This window comes from Corvus moneduloides, chromosome 5, assembly GCF_009650955.1.
Source record: "Corvus moneduloides isolate bCorMon1 chromosome 5, bCorMon1.pri, whole genome shotgun sequence".
Classification (NCBI taxonomy): Eukaryota; Metazoa; Chordata; class Aves; order Passeriformes; family Corvidae; genus Corvus; species Corvus moneduloides.
In genome coordinates this window covers 28766265-28779824 of record NC_045480.1, presented here as the reverse complement: position 1 = coordinate 28779824, position 13560 = coordinate 28766265, and the positions used below count along the sequence as shown (strand labels likewise).

Below are 13560 nucleotides of genomic sequence, written 5' to 3'. Positions count from 1 at the left end.
GTGAGAAATAATGTGAAGTTACAGTGAACCCATCTGGTCAAGCAGGAAAATCCAGTTTATTTGCTCCATTGCCAGAAATGTTAAATCACTTCCTGGGAATGCAATTCATTTGGAACATATGGAACTCATTGGAAGGCCTCCAGTGAATTCAAGACTGTACTGAAGATGAGACAATTTCTCATAAGTAACAATCATGTTTTCCCACTGGGCAGCATGTAAGCAGCATGTGTAGCTGTGTTAACAAAAAACTAAACAATAGGAGGACTGTCTGAGATCTTGTTCAACAATATTTGCTCATGGTTTACTTTATTTTAAATTTTCAAGAGATGCAATGTCCATTTAGGCTTCTTTCTTTCAGCATTTGTGCAGCAATAGAATGTGTGGATGGAACTTTTAGCTCATTTTACATCTTAATTCAGAAGCACTGCACTCTGTTTAGAAAACAGATATTTGAAAGCACTCTACCTCATTCTACCTTTCAGTTTTCTGGAACTTAAAATGCTTCTTCATTTTACTTAACAGAAGTATAAATTTTGTGACTTCCCCATCTGCCCTGAGGCTTGATGATTTTATGTATTTCCCGCTACAGTTTTTTACCTGGGTTAAATCCACTAAACGCTAGCAACCTTTAAGACTGCCATCTAACAAATTCACTAAAATATATATTTCACTGTAAATCAACATGTTTTAATGATCATTGATTAGAAATATTGTATATTTCCAGGAAATAAATTGAGGTGACAAACGGCATTATTAACAACTGATTAATCTGATTAATCTATTAATCTAATTAAATCTGATATGCCAATATGAACAAAAATCTACATGTTAATGTGAATGATGATGACAGCTGTTTAGGAAGAGTTCATCCAGGTTAAAGGCACTGCCAGTGACTCGCAGTGCAATTATAAACATGATAAAAGCCCATTTAAGTCTGTCATAAAGCCACCAGAAAATTATCTTCTCCACTTGTCATTACTGTATCCCCATTGAGTCTTGTAACTGCTTCCCCTGAGCTGTTCATCTTGGCTTTGCATTTTAGACCTTCCAGAGGTGGTCCCCATCAAACTGTTATCTCTTTTCCATGACACAGCTTATGATTTCAGTGCAGACATTCTTGGTTTCCACATCATCAGCCATCTGAATGTTGTTCTCTAAGCTTTTCTTATCAAAAGAAGATCCCTTCTTTTGATAAGAAAATCATACCTTTTCTAGCTAACAAACTCAACATTAAAGTGTGATATCAGCCTGTCCCCATCTTTCCTTCTTTTGTCCTGACCCTCTCATTTGATTCACACTAATGTTTCCTCATTATTTCTTGTGCCATTAAGGGTTTTTTTCCTGTTTGTTTGCTTATTTCTCACCTTCTCCTCTCTACAAAGTTGTCTTTACAAATTTCCTCCTTGGACTAATGTGAATAGTGAATCTGAGGTTTTCATTCTTATTTTCTTAATTATCTTAGCCAGTGTAACCACTTAAGTCTGGGAAAGAGAAGAAAAATACATACTCATTTTCAAAATTATATCAGCTTTTTATAAAAATTAACATATGATACATTTTTCTTTCTTTGAAACTGAGACCTGGATTCACTCTGTGATGTTATTGGTTTTTGTCATGTTAATTTTCCTCAGTCTATGGAAACTAATAACTTTGTTGCATTACTGGTCCTTCTTCTGAACAAATATATGCTTGTATAATGCAAGAAAAATGCTTTTCCAGCAAAAGGCTATTGTTGGTTTGAATAATATTAGTCTGATCTGATTGTATAATATTTTTGAATGTCAAAATCAAACAACACACATTTAGCCAGCAAGAGTACAGGTGAAAAAGAATCACAAAGGCATATATTAATGCCTATCATCTAAGACATGTTCTAGTTGAAATTTTGTTGAACTTTTATGCAGAAAATGCTATGAAACACTACTGTATATAGCAGGACAAATCAAATCCTGAAATTAAATTTTCAAAGTCTGTTTTGAGAAATTCTATAGCAAGTCTGAAGTTGGTTGTTTTGTTATTTCTGTTCATCTCTCCCGTTTTTCTTTTACTTTGAATCTGCAGCAGGAAAATCTGCTGAATAAAGACTAGACTAACATAAGTGAAAAGGATGTAAAATTGATACCTTAGCTCATGTGGCAGTTCTGCATACATTGCATACACAATCAGATTTATCATCTAGACTTTCTTGCCTTTATGCTATGAGCACATTTTAAAATTCTTTTTATGTGTTTGCTATATAAATTTCACTTTACTGTTAATTCAATCTATAACTGCATTTTTTCTAGGGAAAATACTCTCAGAAAGTTCTTCTATATTAGTCTGAAAGAAAAGGATAATATGAAAAAAATTCTACATCTATTGCAAAAAAAAGAGATGTCTCATGCAATTTTCCAAGCCCAGAAACAATTATAGCCAATATGAAAACAATTCTATTACTTGTCTCTGAAAATTTATATAAAAAGTAAGAAACTGGTCTATTATAGAACAACATGTATTTGAGCCTGCAGAATAAAGATTTGGCATTTCAGTCTAATCTTCAGCCACACAGATTTTGTCTTCCTCCCTCAAAACTATTAAGTAATTTCCCAGAGGAATTTTGTGATCATGTGTTCTAGGATGATTATTTCAAAATGTGATCATAGGAGTATCTTATTAACACCATCTCCTCCCTTCTCTCCTTCCTGGTTCTTTCTAACGGTAATTAGTTTCACAATAGATTATAAGACACTCAAATGGGAAGTGTATGTTTCTCTCCAGAGTGCTTGACACGGTGAGAAGCCAGTTTTTTCCAGACCTTCTAGACACTCACACAATTTACTCCAAGATTTCATAGTGTTTCCCTAATATTACTGGTATTCCCTGAATATTCCCTAACATTTTTTAATAGTGGTATCTTCTTTGTTTTCTTTCAGGCTATGCCAGTTATTTCAGAGAAGGAGAAGGCTGGTGAGTAAATATTTACTCGTTTTCTCATTTCCTTGTTGTATTTGTTTTTGGAATACCCTGTTACTTAACTAAGTGATAAAAGACAGGCTTCAGCTGTGGGCTTTCAAATGTATAGGATTAGAGATCGGACCAATGTCTGCGTAAAGGCTATTTGTTGTTTCCTGAATAGGGTAATTTCTCTTCCTAAAAAGCAGTCCAGTTTTCCGTGTCATATAAATAAGGGTGTTTGAAACTGTCCTACAAAGTTGAATTGCAGTTGCTCCTTACATATCAGTGTTCCTGTAGTTACTAACTTGTTATTTGGTGTTAACATCTGTTATGATTTATTTGATGTCTCAATCAACAAACATGGGTGCAAATGGGCTTTCTCAAGTCAGTGGAATTTGCCTTTTGACTTGGTGTAACCTTTACTGTCTGTCGTTAAATATGGCAAGAAATTTCAGTTACCTGGAGTATTCCACTGGAGATAGTAACATTTGTTTTGGCTAAATACTTCTAGAATACTGAAAAATTGTTTTTCTGATGTTTTCTGTTATACGTGCCGTCTGAACACTGAATGTGCTTTGGTGTTGGGATGTGAAATCTATTACTGATGGCCTGCTAGACACTGTCAAATGGATGTATTCTTGTGAAAAACACTAGAGAACACTCCACTCAGCGCTATAGCTCTCAAGAATCTCTGTCAGTTGCTTGTCTTCAATTCTAATTGATAGTTTGCTACCGTACTTTGAATATAGCTTGAAAAATACTTCAAAATACCCAAGTTCCACCTGGCACTCAGATTTATGTCTGATTTTTGTTGGTGATGTTTTCTTGTATTAACCTGGTTCAGACTGTTTCTTTTCTTTTGCTTATTAAAGGAGAGGAATAGGTTAAAAAAACTGTTTGATAGAAAATCTACAGTAAGAGTCAGTACCGTAAAAGCTATGGAGCTGTCTGCTCAGGATGTTGCTACTTTAGCTATTGAAGTTCAGAAATAATTCCCAAACTGTGACCCTTATTTAATAAGATTTTTCTTTATAGATTTCACAGGCAGCATTATTCGGTGTTTCTTTTTCTGAGGCAGTTCATATTTGGTCACATCTTCTAAATTATGTCAAAATATGCAAACTGATTATAACTGGCCTTACCATTTGAAGCTAATTTCAAATAAAACTAAAAGATCTATGCTTACTTCTTTGGTGTAAAAATTACCTATAATGTCAGTGTTGGTAATCATATAAAATAAATGTATTTTTGACACACACTTTATAACCTGTACATATGTATATGAGTTTCTCTCTCTTTTCCTTCTTTCTGGTCAGACTTTTGTGCTATGTTTTTCTGTGGACAGTATTACATTTAATATTACAAATATTAAGTGGAACTTCATTCTGCAGGAAATCAGTTTGCTGACATTTCCATGCACATGAGCACAAGCTAGACTGAGAATGAATATGTGGTTGCCTTTTAATCAGTTTGGGCATTTCTTTAACTCTACAGCTCAGGAGTTCCTGAGGCTATGATGGGTTATTTTGCAATATTAAGCATTCATGAGGGAGATGATTATTAAAGTCAGGCCTAGTCACTTGGGTCCAGGGGCAGTAAGTGTTATTCTAGTTAAATGCAATTGGACCTTGAATCAGACGTTCAGATCCCATGCTTTGCAATGTAACTTGCTGATGTTTGATCATTGCTGCTGTCACTTCACCAGAATGACATTACGTATAGTCATGAATGACAAAGATATACGTAAGGTGTGAAAGCCTTCAAAAAAGAATATCACATATTTGCATGTCTGCTGTAAGAGAACAAAAGAAATACTAGTGTTGATATTTATTTGGAAATACCAACAATCTAAAGCTTTCTACTTTATACTCACAAGCGAACTAAAATATGTCACAAAATATTACAGAACACAAAGAAGTCGTTGTTTATTTTATTACTGCAAAGCTAATAATGTCATAGGCAAAGAGATTGAATAGCATTGTATTACAATCAGATTGAAATGAACTCAAAATTTCTAGTGAAACAACTTTTCTCATTTTGAGAATTTGAACTAATATTCTCTGGTATGCCCCTCTTTTCTACTTACTACTATTTGGTTACCTCTGGGACTGGAGTAAGAAATAAAATAAAGTAGAAAGGCTTTTATTCCAGTGTTTCTGGTTTAGAAATTTTATATATATAATAAAAAAACTGTTTTTACAAGACCTTCTATTCTGTAGACTCCAGATACTTTGATATTTTCAAATGCTTTTCCTATAGGCAACCAAACATTTAGATCCTTAAATGGACTAAGCTGCCTAAGCAGCTTAGAAGTTCACACATTACTGATTGTGTTTATAGCATTTTTTAATCCTTGAAATTAAATATTTTTTTTGATTTTATATATTTTCCAACATGCAGTAAATTTTGACATCAAATGCAAACTCCGTAAAATGAATACTTATTGAAAATAAAATAAACACTCATACCATTTTTAGATTTGGAGCAAAGCCAAACATCTGAAAACATTGCTGCTTTTGTCAATTAATAACTCAAGAGTTGCATAACAAATTTATTTTTTTAATAGTGGAAAACGCAGTAAAACATGCAATTGCAAAGTGCCTTTGGCAAAAATCTATAAATGATCAGTATATTGAGCAGAACATCGGTCATGCCTAGACATGCACACAATTGCTTCCACTTGTGTGAATTAGGGCATTGTAAATGATATACTGTGGCATCAGCTATTTCTGAGTAATGCATTTTTAAGAAGTCTCAATATTGTTGACATTTCTGGCAATGTTGAAAAAAATAACTCTTTCAAAACAACATTTTGAGGCAGAAGTTATGATCAAGCAGTATTCACAGTCAGAGAAAATGATGGCTCAAGCCAAGAGATGACTCAGGGCTAGTAATGTTGGCACCTACCTTAAGAATGCAAGCCAGAAACCAGATTCAAAACACTGTATTTTCAGATTCATCTGTTTTTCTTTTGAGTAAATTATGTATTTGCATACCTTTACTCACCTTGCTGACTGTAGTGATTTATATTCTCAAATTCTGCCCAAAAACTATGAAGAAATTTGAAGGATGGAGAATTTATCATACCTGTCAATAATGGAGGTGTCTGTGTCAGGGTTTGTAGTGTTGACTCCATTTATATTAAATAGTCAGCATCTGAACCTTTGGTTCACGTGGCTGTATATCAGCATCTGTTTTACTAACATGAATCACATATGAGACTTCATGAATGGTATTGGTTAACTCTCCACTAACTGTAGATTCAAGATGGCTCCTGACACAGATGCCAATATTCCGTACAATGATTCCACTGTGAGCTTCCTAATTCAAGGCTAACTCCGTTTCTGGAGCAGTATTCTCAAAACAAACGTGAAATGACTTTAAGCCAGTATTAGAATTATTGCCTAAGTCTCTTTGTGTACCTGCTTCATGCTTTCCCAATTTATCCTCAAATATTTGTACGGAATAGTGAACTCTGTGACTTAGAAACATTGCTACAACAGAGCCAGTGGGAAAGGTAGAGTAAATATCCACATCTGGTCACAGACAAGAACAGCTGGCTTCTCTTGAGGTGATGAAACTATGTGCTGTCAATAAACAGGACAGAAGGTTTAGTCTAGCCCTAAACAAATTTTAAATAAATATTAACACCATTGGTCCATAATGCTCAGCATTATAATAAATAATTTTTTTCCTGTGCATAAAACAACTGCCCTGTGGTAATTTTTTGTTGAGTATACATTTAGAATAGCTGCTGCTCTAAAAGTAAAAAAAGTTATTTAAAGTGAGAGCAATTGAACATGCTTTTGAGTTTTCATGATTCTACCAAAATATTCCCTTGTGCTTTAAAAGTATATTGTGGAGAAAGTGCACAACCTCTTTGGGTAAATCTCAGTATTCTCTCTAACTAGTAGGTTAGAGAGATCTACTTCAGCACAAATAAAAGTGTCAGACCTTGATATGTAGGAGATTTGATAGCCCATTTCACATCTGTGTTTTGTTGATCAGCAAGCCAACAAGAGGATAAAACATGAAGCACAGTAAAAAATAGCAGCCTCAGTGGATCTCTGGCCAGCATACAGTGTTTGAAATCTCCCCAGTGTTAGTATTACAGTATGGGCCTAGCAGTGAACAAGCCTTTTTTTTTTTTTGTCCTGCATCTAACCCAGATTTCTGGTAAAGACACTATTTAATAAAGTATTGTTCTTTGGTGTTAATTTTCCTGGTTGTCTTTTGATTCAGAAGGAAGGCAAATACACGGAGGATTAAAGGGACCTTAATGGCAGGGTTTTTCCTCTCACAGACTCTAATTGTCTGTGTCAGGCAGCAGAGGACACTTGGTGCTCAGCTCCCATGGTGAGATGAGCAGCAGAACAGGAGGTGATGGAGTGATGACAAGGTGGGTCGGGCTGTCTGTGAGAACTCACAGCAGGAGGACCTGGAAAATCCAGTAGTGACAGGTACACTATCATGTAACAAGGCACATAAAAAACCAGCTGCTTGGCACATTAGGTGGAGGTCTTTTTATTTAATCTAATTTAACTGCAGCTCTAATCAAAAGGGAAAAACAATAAAATCTTCACTAGATTTTACAAACATATTCTAGATCCAGAGAAATCAATTCTTTCTGTGAGCAGTGTTCACTAGATGCTGTTTTCATAAAGTCATTAAGGGCTCATCCATATATAAGTTGCTTTGAACCCATAGCAAACATTAAAAAATTCAGTTTGACTGGCTACAGGATATCAGTTTCTGCATAACCTGGAGAGAAATACAAGGTAATTGGCACAGTTACTAGCTTTTTGGCTGCCTTACTTACTTACTCTTGCCAGTATTGTAGAATAAACCAGGCAAAATGAATTACTAATTGTTCCATTTAGCAAGTGTTTTATCTGGTTTTATTAGAATAGTCTTACTAGAGTTTTTGTGAGACCTTAGTATGAAGTACCAGTTTCTAGTTAGGTAATCCTTCTTTTATTGTCAATATTGCAACAGTTATAAAATTTGGTGTTTGCTTTCTAAATAACAATGTCAGGTGAGCACTCACACTTCAATCTGTCATACTGGAAAACAGTTATAGAAGCTCTGCCAAAAAATGCATGGATGCTGCCAAACACTAATAGATGCTAATAGATATATTTTTATTCGGCTGCTATTTATTTCATTACTAGAAAATATGATGATGCCAATAGATACCAAAAGCTGACCTTTCATTATAAGATTCCTAATCATTTTTAGTTGTTTAGTTTTCTTTATTTTTTTTCTAAATGCAGTAAAATAGCTGATGTCAGGATTTTTGGTATTTGATTTTTAGTGGCTTATTAACCACACACTTGTGTAGTTGTTCTTCTGAATAAATTACTTCATTTTTAAAAGTCACATCATATTCACTGTATGCACATGGACATAAACATATAAACTTTAAAATCCACATAGCACTGTGTGAAGCCAAAGGTGCTGTTGCCACTTTCTTTGAGTTTTGGAGGAAACAGTAGGCCCTACGGCAGCAGCTTTCCTATGAAAATCCCCTTTAAACCATGCTAAATGCACTAGAAGCAGGATGATGCCTAAAACTCTTCATGGTCACCTCTAGTATATTACTTTTGTTAGTCTTAAAGAGTGAAGGGTAGGGTCAGGTAGTGTGAACGTGCTCTGAGGAAAGCCAGTGGTAAGAAGGCTGTGTACCCTTGGAGAAGGACACAAAAGTTCAGGTACCAGCCTGGACAGAAAAACAGGTGTTTTGTGGAAGGCTAAAACAACTTCCATTATAAAAATAATAATGATTAAGTACATCTGCAGTATCTGGGAACTAGCAGAACCTGTTTTGCATCAAATTCCTTAACCAGCTTCTGCTTTCTTTCTCCACCTGATTTGTGGAGAAAGTATGGGTCATCAGTATGGACCTGCTTTTACATTTTTTAGAAGAGCTTCTTGAATCAAAATATGCCATTGTTACTTCAAAGGCATTTAATTTTCTTCATATCTTTAATATAATCTCATTTATTTGCATCTTTAAAAGCTTAGATAAAGAAGCTTAACTGAATTATTTCAGGCTAATAACAAGGATAGGCCATTATTTTTACATTGTATTATACATACATATACTTTATCATACACATTAGGGTTTTTTTAACTATAATATCTTTCTAGACTCTTTGATGATTTTGTTAATTTTGGAAACAACTTTAAATATTTCTTTGACAAACGTTCAAATGTAATTTTTCATTTTAGAGGAGACAAGCTGTGCCTAAGTGCCTTATATTCCTGTGATGAGCAATCAAGTTTTGATTTTCTGATGGTTTAATGTCTTTTCTTAAGTAATAAAATTACCTTATTCAAATCAAGCTATTTCCCTGAAAGGAATAAAACTTTATATAATACCAGCTGAGTGATTGCTGCTGCCAGCTATCATGCTAAGTCTTTCAATCCAATGTCTTTTTAAGGCCTGTACTTTCCTATTTAAGGCAAGTTGTTTTTATCATAGAAATTAAGTGATTATACAAAGCCCCAAGCATTAACATTGAATTATTTTAAAGATATTTGACATTAATAATATTTCATCACAGATTGATAAATGTAAGAACATATAACAGACTTCATGACCTATTAGTGACGTAGAGTTAAACAAAGAACAACTCTCTTCAAGGAGACCTTTGGAGATTCTTTCTCCAACCTTCTGTTCAAGCAGGCCAGCCCTGAGTTCAGACAAGGTTGCTCAAGTCTTTTTCCAGTCCAGTCTTGAAAACTTACAAGAACAGAGCCTGTGCAATCTCTGTAGTTAAGTGTTCTGCTGCAGTACTGTCTCCAAGGAGGAGACACTTTTCTGGATGTCAAGCTTGGTCCTTCCTGGTTTCAGCTTATGCCTCTTGTCTCTTCTCTTTTCATCCTCACATGCACAATATAAAGAGCCCAGCTCCATCAGCTTGTTTCCCTACTGTGAAGTCCTGGGGAGCTGCTGGTAGGACCCCAAAAGCCATCTTTGCAGGCTGAACAAGTCCTGCAGCCTCAGCTCACAGGCCAAGTGATCCAGACCCTGACCCGCTTGGTGGCCATCCCCTGCACTTTTTCCCTTTTATCAATGTCTTTTGTGTGTTGGGAGGATCCTGAAACTGGACTCACTGTTGCAGATGTGGTCTCACAAGCACTGCACAGAGAGGGATAATCCCTTCCCTCTATCTACAGGCCTTGCTTTTATTGATACATCCCAGGCTGCTGCCAGCTCAGTTTCCTGCCAGGGCACGCTGCTGGCTCATGCGCAGCTCACTGTCTGCCAGCACCCCAGGGCCTTTTCCATAGAGTTGCTCTCCAGCCAGTTTATTATCATTTATTTATCCACCCTTAGAGACTGTAAAATCCCAACTTATGAACAAAAACATTGTGAAAATTGTGCTCTTTGTTGTCAAAACAGAAAATACAGCAGGAGACCCAAGAATTTTTTACTTTCAGACAATTCAATTTAGTATTACATTAAAAGTAATTATAATATGTTCAGATTTTAGACCACCAAACAGACTGTAAACTGGTACTCAGTATATTCTGGCTAGTGTCATATAATTAATTTTAATCAAGTGGCTTCTCAGCATAAAGTTAAGTATCAGTTACACAGTGACTCAGTAGCATTCATATTACCCAGGCCACACGGTGGTCCCCTTTTGAACTGGACATCAGAAACATTCTAAAAGAGGTAGTCCCTGAGAAAAATTGCTTTTAAATCAAAGCAAACATGATCAAGTTGTTCTTCCTCTCCTTTTTTGGCTATAATAAGAGTAACAGAGAATGGTGATAACCAATTAATCAAGTTATTTCTAGGCTAATTTCGTTCAGGTTGAGTTCATGGTAAAGACATGTGCTGATTCAAATGAAATAGAAATTTGCTCACTTGGTCCTAATTGATACTGACATGCAGTCATCAGGTTGTGGTTTCCAAAGCAGTGATGATTTGGAAATTAGGTGGTGGTCTTTCTTTTTCAGTGTCCAGAATAGAGGCAGCATCTGCAAAGCTGAGGTGCCTGCAGCCAAATTTTAAAATTAACTTTTGACTACATTTTAATAGTTATTTAGGTACCTGAAGATGAAAAACAAGCTCTCTGTGACACCTGCTAATTGTGCACCAAAGCCCAGCCAAGTTTACTTCTGGGCGGTAAAGTCTGCACATGGCACAAAATCATGATGATTTTTTTCTGAAAAAATTAAGATGCCCTTCTTTACTTCTTTGGGTTCCTAGACAACATTCGAAACATCTGTACTACATTATGGTCCTGTATTCATATTTGAAAATAGGACTTGAACTACTAAGTGGTTTCAGAGTTGTTGAAGATGAACCAAGAAGAGCCTGAACAATTTTAAACCAAATTTAATATGAAGAGCTTAGAGTACTTAAAAAAGTGTGAAGATAACTTCTCTTTTTTCATCTGTTAAAACAGAAACCCTTCTGTGGTTTTGGAAAATTATTTCAGTCCCAAATCACTGGAACATGTTTTTTGTTGCTTATGCACTTGAGGTACTCGCATGCTCACTTCACTAGAGTAAAAAGTTGCTATTCAAAAATTCTTAGGGAAAAGAGAGAGGTCTTTTATGTTTGATGAGAAGACATGATTGTTTACATTTTTCTAAGGCCATGCTGAAAACTCAGGTGAGAGACACCCAAAAGCCCACTTTGGATTAGGCACACCTGGAGGCAAAATGTCCTCCTGATACGGAACCATCCTTGGCAGGACAGTAATAGGGCTGGATGTAACTGCAGTGTCACAGGTTGCTCAGAATGGTTTTTTTTTTTTCCTAGTGGGAAATTTTGACCTGTGCTCTGAATGTCTCCTGCTATAGCAAGTGATGTTTGAGAGAATTGTGGCTTCTGCCACAAATAAATAGTGTGTTCAGCCTGAGCAACTAGAGCTTTTATTGTCTATAATCTGAAAGATATCAACTACACTGACAAAAAGTGTTTTTCATTATCCTGAAGATTTTAAATAGCTTGTGGTATCCAGTCATCAAGTTTAACCATTTTCTTAAATCTTCTCTGCAAATACTCTTGTAAAATTAAATTGCTTTTGCACATATCAGGAAATGGCAATCAAATCAAATGCTGATTCTCTATAATGTGGTAGATGCAAATGGTCTTTAAAATGCACCAGTGTGCAATTCTTATATGCAAAGTCAGTCACATGCCTCTGTCAATCTACCTCTGTGTTAATTTTGACTATTATTGAATTTCTCCTTCATAACATTTTAGGAAAGAATTGGATAACTACTTGAAATGGTTTCTTAGTTGCATTTATTTGTAATATGAGTATTACAAATAAAGAAATCACTGAAAAAAAAGTTTATTGATGGACAAAATTGCCAAATGATCTCTAAACCATAAATCTGCAAGGAGTTATTCCTGCAGGTAATAATTCTAGTAACATGAATTTGGACACAGCTTGGAAATAGAAATTTGCTAAATCCCAGTCTAAAATGATTTCTCTGAAATTTCCTCTGTGAATATTCTCTTAATTCAATTGGTAGCTCATTAATTTAAATCCAAGTCTATTCTGGATTGAATTGCACCTGCTGCTGTACTTTGGCCTAAAAGAAGAGGAAATATTTGGTAACCAATTCCAGAGGGTTAGCCAGGTATATCATGTCTCAGTAACTGCCTATGAGCAGAATTGAAAGGCAAAGAAGAACCATGGATTTTAATACATGTCAAAATACAGGCTTGAAATTAGGGAAGAGCATTTGAAAGATCTGTTAAAAGGCAAGGAAAAGAATTAAATAAACCACAACATCCTCTAGGCAGGTGTCTAATTTACAATGTCATCCCAGAATGTGTTTTCACATTGCAAGGAAGAAAAAGAAAGACTGAGACTTTTGTCAAGAATTTATCTATCAGTTGATTGACACAGAATACTGTTTACAGAACAACCCATCCATACACTAGAAAGATTTTTTCTTATGTAGTTACCATGCGAGTCTCTCAAAACAGGGATGAAACTCCAGAATGCTCAGAGAATGCCAAGGCTTTGGTTTCGTGGAATAGCTCACACTAACTCTGTGAGTGGAATAACATTTTTTGTGTGCAAGGCTCTGCTGCACATTTGTAACTGATATACAAAACTTTAGCATGTGTATCAAATTGATCAATTTTATCAGGTATAAATTCATGATTGTCAGTGAATTTGTGACTGGAAAATGAAAACTATATAGTTGTCCTAAAATTTCTTTCCTCCTTTTAGAAGAAGATCTCAGATTTTTATACAGATTGCCCTTGGGAATTAAGTCTAGCCCTGTATTTTGAACCATGGATCCAGCCTGGAATTTCTAGGAAAAATGTCTTTTAGCAGCCATTCAATGAGCTGTTGCAGGATCAGACAATAACAATGGATGGTGGAGAAGACACTGTCTCTGGCAAACTAGTTAGAGCAGGATTTTCTTCTCCTAGCTTGTAAGTGGTACTGGCTTTTTCAGTCACAGATTGAATACCTGCCATTTCTTTCAACAGCCAAAGTTTTTGCACCTCATCTTTTTTTTGTCCCACAGGACAATAGCTTTCCATGTTTGATCACTCTTTGTTGATAAACATTTGATTTTTATGTGCAATTGCTTGTCTCCTCTTGTAAAAGAATGAGAGGACATCAAATAGAGGTG

The 13560-nt window shown here is 35.4% G+C and overlaps 1 protein-coding gene across 6 annotated transcripts in view; it reads left to right on the top strand.

Moving 5' to 3' along the window:
* Nucleotides 1-13560, top strand: part of DLC1 (DLC1 Rho GTPase activating protein) — a 221029-nt gene that overhangs the window by 88197 nt on the left and 119272 nt on the right. For 5 of the 6 annotated variants that reach the window (XM_032108494.1, XM_032108490.1, XM_032108493.1 and 2 more), the window contains one exon: nt 2913-2946. In XM_032108494.1, coding sequence (XP_031964385.1) covers nt 2913-2946 — 34 coding nt within the window. Of the gene's footprint in view, nt 1-2705; nt 2771-2912; nt 2947-13560 lie in introns of those variants that run through there. The other variant, XM_032108497.1, reaches the window with a different exon arrangement.